Genomic DNA, 7,500 nt, shown 5'->3' with positions numbered 1-7,500 from the left:
GATTAGACCTGCTTTGCTGCACTCAGTAATCGCCTAAGGGGTATGCCCAGGAGCTATAGGACACTGCCAAGATTAAAGATAATGAAGTTCAGCCTCCACAGGCCTCCGTTAACCTCCTGTCCACCGTATTTGTAGGGCGTAAATCAGCTTCCAAGGCTTACTGGGGACTTCATTGCTTTGCTTTTATCTATATTAAAGTAATTTTAGTATTTCTGTTATTATTCATCTTTATCTCTTTTTTTTTAATAACCAAGGTATTTCTTAATTTTTGTTTACATTTTCTTCTTTCAATGCAAGACATTTGCATGTTAGGTATATATTTTTTCCTAAATTTTCTTGGGTGAAAAACATGGGCCATTTCAAATTCTATTTTTCATTTTTTATGTAGAATTCTCGGGCACTTGTAATTGCATGCTTCGTTATACTACCTTATCTGAACTGTTCCTCATTTGAAAATATGGTTATTTCGTCCCACCCCCTTCGAAAATAATCTATAGTTGCTTTCCTCCTATGTATTTTTCCAAACAAATGAAGTCCTTTTTCCTCATGGTAACCTATACTATTAATCTAAACAATGCAATCATACATTGCATAGTTATTCATACATAATCAAAATACAAATAAACTAGTATTAACAAAATGGAACATCAAACACATTGCTCTTGATAAATCACAACCGAGAGAGAGAGAATCACATTCTCCTTCAGACCATAAAACAACAACATTATTATTACAAGCTCCATGTGTTCGTGTTCCTGCGCCTCTCTGAAAACCCACATCTTGGCAGACGCGGGAAGCCAGTGGCATAGACACAATACCTCAATTGGAGAAGACAATAGGCTTATAACAACACCCTAAGGAATCCCTCCTTCCTTCCTCTGTTTCCCACTCTCTCTCTCAATTACACACCCTTTACGGTACATGAGCCAACAATAGCTCACTTAACACCCATCACTGCACGCCTTCCTTTTCAGAAATTCTAAACGGCTCTTAATATCAACACCACTGTCGTCCTAACATTCTGCGGAGGGAGCTTCCATTTTCTGCTTTTTTTTTCTTCCTGTGAATGTTACGTTTCTAAATAAGACATCCCTGGAATGCAAAGCGCTATTCAATGAATATACATATGTGTGGGTGTGTGTGTATCCATTTCAACAATTCCTTAACAAAATTGCTGGAAAGTAGCTTTGCTAAAAAAATTTTGTAGTTTAAAATGTATGATCATTTTCCAAATTGTCATAACTATTATATAAGCAGTATATATATATATATATATATATATATATATATATATATATATATATATATATATATATATATATCAAGTGAAAATCCGATAAAAATATCAACAACATAAAATTAATCATCCTTCCACACAATCTGTCTGAGACATAATTCACATGTAAACAGTCCATCCTAAAACTATTATTTCCCAACACAAAAGAAAATGCAAATTTCCCCACAGACGACGTGGGGTTAGAGAAAAAAAAAAATTCAATACTAGCTTTTCTGGTCAGGATTCTGTCCATCCGAAGCACTAGAACCAAAACCAGAATACGAAACGGCGCTATGAATCTGTATAATAAGCCAGGAGGAAAAAAAGGATCCCCAAATCTAACGTTGATAAGAAATAAGATGAGCCAACAGTTATGATGAGCGTCCTGTAAGCCTAAGACCTTCATTCGAATAACAAAAGAAGAGGCCTACAAAACAAAATGCATTTCCTCGATTTCTTTCCCGGACGTGGAATCTCCCAAAGGACCCAGAAGAATGATAGGCCTATGTAAGAAAAAAATTAAAACAAGGGCGCCAGACGCCTACTCCAGCGCCCCCTCCCCCCCTTTCCACAGAGTAAAACATGCCAAGCAGGCAGACAAGATAAGAACGATATTCGAGGAACTTGAAAAGTCAAGTCCTTCAACAGAGGTCTTCCTTATTCGTAAACAAAGGGTAACGATAGTGTGAGAAAACAATACAGGAAATAAATAACACAAAAATACATTACTAAAACACAAGATAGATAAAGAATTATTTTTCCCCAGACCTCGGAGGGTCACGAAGCGATTCCAAAGAGAGGTGGCAAATTTTAGGCATGTGTCAGGCATTGCACGTATTTTTTTTTATGTCTAAACAGTAGTTTTTGGTACCTCAATTTTGGTCGATATCATTGAATCGCAGCCACGGGGTTTGAAAAGTCACGAAACCAACCGCTGAATTTCTAATATCAATATCAACGTTAATTGCAGGATGACAAACAACCTGTGACTTCAATTGTCGGGACGTACAGCTGTACTCTCCATAAAGAGACATTTTACATCACCATCTACAAAAATACGTAATCTCGCACTATATTGGAAACAAGGTCTATATACAGACCTTGGCTGGAACGTGCTACAGCGCCCTCTACTTTATTGATTCTCATTTTAACAAATATCCATGCATAAAGTACCATTTTAATAATAATGGTAAACATGAGACCATAATCTCAACACCAACTACATCCTTTCAGAGGAAAATGACGTCTTGGGAACATAAACACACAGGCGTGTTACTTTTCATATATACAGCACAGGCAGACACGAGTAGAAGTATATAAATGATTCGAGCAGAAGTATATAAATGATTCAATCAAAACGCCTCCTGATAAATGTGCTCAACTCTTTTCGAACTGAACGAACAGGTAAGTTGACCTTGATGTAAAACCAAACTGTCGTCAAACAAACGACACAGAAAATGTTATCACAAGAATGTAATTCCTTAAAGGCCCAAATAAGGAACCGCAACGGAGCCATGCCATCGGCCAAGAGATTAATTGGGACGTCACAAGCAACCATTTATCCCCTCCAAACCAAACCCGTCATGATTCGTATTCAACATGAATTTACGTCAGAAATATAAAATTATATGAAAACAGGTAAATAATTTTTCCGAAAAAAAAATAAAATAGGGAAGTATATAATCAAACCGATGGATAATAATTTTGGGAAATATGCTTTATATGTTCTTGCCCCCATTCGTGAGAATATCATAATCCAGCCGATTCTACAATTGAATTCAAGATATGTAAAGACTATATATACACCCCAACCTCAAAAATTATCACAAACTAACGATTATTATTTTGAGAGAGAGGGGCTACAAATTATCATGAAACTTAATTACCTTATAGCTAGGGACATCTAGGAACCATACGCATCCCATCAGTCCCCATAAACATCTTACCAAATGTGGCACAATACAAATAACCACCTTAACGATCTCTCAACCTCATCAAGTTCCACATGTGAGGAAGAGGGCGACACCCTTCAGATATCCTTGGTGGAATCCTTTTTACTAAGCCGAAGGCCGATAAAACTTAATGAGAGAGAACACTCTGAAAAGTTTACACAGCACAGTCTCTCGGATTGAATTAATTGTCATTTAAATAAACATTATTGTCGCCGATAATAGGGTGACAACGGACATGGTCCAAATCCTTTTTAGTTGGGTCAGGCGAGATGGAAATTAACGTGACTTATTTTACTTTTTTACTTTAAGGGTTGTTTTCCAGGTCCTATCACACATTGAAGTCCTACAATACAGGACTTACAAGATCTGTTTGTCGTATACATTCTTAGGTATTAACAGTATAACACAGCATATTCCACATTAATTGTTAAATCCACATTATCGAATCCCTTAGAAAACAAGAGAGACTTGTTTAAAATTGTATTGATCGTAAAAAAAAAATCTACGTAACATAACCTAATAATTACTTATGATTTTCAAGTACTGACCTGCAATTTCTTAAATGGATGAAAAGTAGAATGGTTTATACTTTTAATTTGCATAAAATACGATTGAAAACTTTTGTGTTTGTAATTTGAAAACATATTTAGAAAGATAGTAAAAGGTGCAATTGTGAAAAAATTTTACTTACAAAATTTATTCATGTAAATATATTATGATTACTATACAATATTATAAATAGTAAATGTATTTCTCTATAATAGAAAAATATATATATTTACTAAATTATTTAATTCCTTGCAAAGATTAAAGCTGTGTTTTCACCCAAAGGAATAAAGCAACCACTACAAAGAGAAGTAAATCAACGACTGAAACGACAACATGATTTTAAATCGTCTCCTGACAGAATACGATGCTGAATCTGCAGTCTGCGCTAAATTAGGAAATATGGTTCATTCAAAACGGAGAGAGAGAGAGAGAGAGAATGTTTATGATCGCGCTGGCTGGACAAAACCCAATTTCGTGTCAACGCTGTCACTGATATATCTGGTGATGAGAGGACTGTCTATGTTACGTAGCGATACTTGGTAACAATCCAGATTTTAATTGCCTACATAGTGATTACTCAAGACTACATTTGGAGCGAATGCTCTCTCTCTCTCTCTCTCTCTCTCTCTCTCTCTCTCTCTCTCTCTCTCCTCTCTCTCTCTCTCTCTCTCTCTCTCTCTCTCTCTCTCAACCACCTATGTTGAATTTCTCTACATTAAACATTCAATTACCACAACTAACTTAATGAACTATTAAATATTAATCACCAAGTAAACAAATTCTTGTTATAATCTTAAAATCGAAACATAAATATCTACAGGATATTATAACAATGAACCTAAATCCTTCGATAAGATAAGCCAGCAACATCCACAAACTAAGAATGAGAACATAATTTCATTTCTACAGGCTACATGGTATACTCTATCTTCAGCATACCTATCCTTGACGTTATCTACTGTACAAATAACGAAATTAAATGTTAATTATTTGCCAGCCGTAACAACATCCAGGACTCTATTTTATAAGTCTTAGCTAATTTCTAGACTAGTTAAAAGTTATTACTTAAATGTTAAATGTTCCAGTCAAATCAACTTTAGTTATATTTTATTTATTCACTATTTATATATTATTATTCTGATCTATTTCCTATGAGTATTTTATTTATTCACGATTTATATATCATTATTCTGATCTATTTCTTATAAGTATAATATTCAAGACTTGAATATTCTCGAAATACAAAACAAGTCTGTTTCAAAATCTGCATACACCTTGCATTAATTATTTCTATAGTCGGAAAATTACTACAAGCAAATAAATGTGAATTAAACACAAATCACCAGGATGTCCAATGTTTTAACTTCTAAAAAACTATTTTTTCTCAATTGCAATTACATTCCAACATACTCCCGAACTTCAATTCCAACAAGGTTTAAAAGGATAAAATGGCGTAATGTAAGAGGGATCGATACGTGATTGTTCATGAATCTTATAAATGTATGACGTAGATCTGAAGTGATGGAAGTATCTTGTACAAGGATTCCATCGTCGATCGATTGATTCCCAGATGGCTGAAAGATTTATTGCTATCTAGATATGTTCTGGCCCTTCACGACACTTAGGTAAAATGAGTAACTAGTGCACAATAAATAAATCACTTTTATGAACCCTTTAGCAACAAGATTTCTCGTTTAAAAATTATTCTCTTCGAAATCCTACCCTTCCTCGCCTAACACGCTCGTTGGACACCCCCCCCCCCCAATAGCAAGGGGACGCCATCCCAAAATCCATTCCCAAGTAAACGACCTTAACCCTACCACTTCAACTATCTTCATTTCCATAACATCGCCATTTCTGAAACAATTCCTTTTCCATCCATTCCTTCATTCCAAAAATTTTAACCTCTCTCTCTCTCTCTCTCTCTCTCTCTCTCTCTCTCTCTCTCTCTCTCCACAAACATTTATTTGTGATCATTTTCTATTTGGCTATCCATTTCATGCCAACGCCTTGCTTAGACCACTCTCAGACTCTCAGAGAGAGAGAGAGAGAGAGAGAGAGAGGAGAGAGAGGAGAGAGAGAGAGAGAGAGAGAGAGAGAGAGAGAGAGAGAGAGAGAGTTTTTCCCTCACTTTTCGTCCGAGAAGAACCATCTATCACTTCTCTCGCCACGCGGAGCGTCAAGAAAGCCCATACACTAGGCACTAAAAGCTTCTCGCCACTCCCGTAGATAACGAGAGAGAGAGAGAGAGAGAGAGAGAGAGAGAGAAACTTTCCCATTAGGTAAATTAAAATTGTTAAATGGATTTTCTCACGGCGATAAAGCCCTTTATCCTACTGATGTATAAACATCCGTCCTTTATGATGAAATACACAATTATTCAAATACTAATAAATGAGGGAGCCATGCTTAAACAGGTTAAAATATACTAAACTACTATCATAAATTGTGAAGTGCTGCATTTCATGAAATATGATTTGTTCAAGAGAAAAACAAATGAGAAGCCCTATACGTTACACATTACAATTTTACAAATCAAATTTACTTAGAGAGAGAGAGAGAGAGAGAGAGAGAGAGAGAGAGAGAGAGAGAACAATATTAAATCTTTCTCGTTCCTTTAGCATTGTCTTGTACTTACCCTTGTAGTAGTGAGGACGAAGAGGTGGGTGCCCGTCGCATCCAACACCATATCCGGCAGAACACGGCTGCCTTCATCGATGACGTCTTCGCCGTATTCAGCTGCGTCTTCAGGACCAGCCAAAAGAGCCTGAGGGAGAAAGAAGAGTACACTAAGTTAGCAAATGGATAGTTTGCAATAGCATATGTTTTGATTCTAGTTCAATAGGCATTACATAAAAGATGTTCATAGTCGATTACACTTCGAATTCAGTATTCAAAACCAATTTTCATATATCTGAAATAAGACATATATAAGCGATACAAAATCTCGTAGGCCTCGTTTTGAGAGAGAGAGAGAGAGGAGAGAGAGAGAGAGAGAGAGAGAGAGAGAGAGAGAGAGAGAGAGAGACCCATATGTGGCTCTTTCAAATATTACATGACATCTAACTGGAAAGCCTTTGATGAGATACTCCTCTACCAACGATGATTAAACCAGTCGTAATATATTCTCTCGTATATGTTATTACTGTATTCATACTCTAATGTAAAGATGGGATAAAGTTAATTATTCTTTTGTAATCTTAACCAGTAATATGACAGAATGACCCCCAGTCCCTGGGGTAGCGGGGTGCTAAGAATCTCCGGTTTATAAAGATTTAAAAGCTCAATATAGAGACCACTGGCGAAATCTAACAGAGACCCTTTGCGTCTATAGACGTAGGAGGTGATGATGATGATGATGAGGAATCTTAACCAATACCAAACTACGAAAAAATGGATATGTTCATTGATGGAGACCCAAACTTTTTATCGATTTACGACATATTCTCATTGGGAAGAAATTAAATAGCCCAATACAAATTTTCTCGGGTTGTAAACCATTAAAAATGTTGCAGGTCAGGTGACAATATCGGTTATAACCAACCATTGAATTTAACAATACCGGTGCGGATGAAAAGGACTTTTTTCGCAATATTCAAGAGGATTATCTTGATCCCAGTACGCTACCTACTTTATATGGAATCCTTTTATATGCCCACCATTATTTAATTGCGAAATCACAAAAACAGCTGTCGACCGTACTAAAAAACACTGATCTTACAC

The 7,500-nt window shown here is 36.0% G+C and overlaps 1 protein-coding gene across 6 annotated transcripts in view; it reads right to left on the bottom strand.

Annotated features, from left to right (window-relative positions):
* PlexB (plexin B) overlaps window positions 1-7,500 on the bottom strand; it is a 447,139-nt gene that overhangs the window by 219,242 nt on the left and 220,397 nt on the right. For all 6 annotated transcript variants that reach the window (XM_068358836.1, XM_068358833.1, XM_068358837.1 and 3 more), the window contains exon 4: window positions 6,416-6,544. In XM_068358836.1, the coding sequence (XP_068214937.1) occupies window positions 6,416-6,544 (129 nt within the window). The remainder of the gene's footprint in view (window positions 1-6,415; window positions 6,545-7,500) is intronic.

This window comes from Palaemon carinicauda, chromosome 35 (assembly GCF_036898095.1).
Source record: "Palaemon carinicauda isolate YSFRI2023 chromosome 35, ASM3689809v2, whole genome shotgun sequence".
NCBI classification, from domain to species: domain Eukaryota; kingdom Metazoa; phylum Arthropoda; class Malacostraca; order Decapoda; family Palaemonidae; genus Palaemon; species Palaemon carinicauda.
This window is presented reverse-complemented; position numbering and strand designations above follow the sequence as displayed.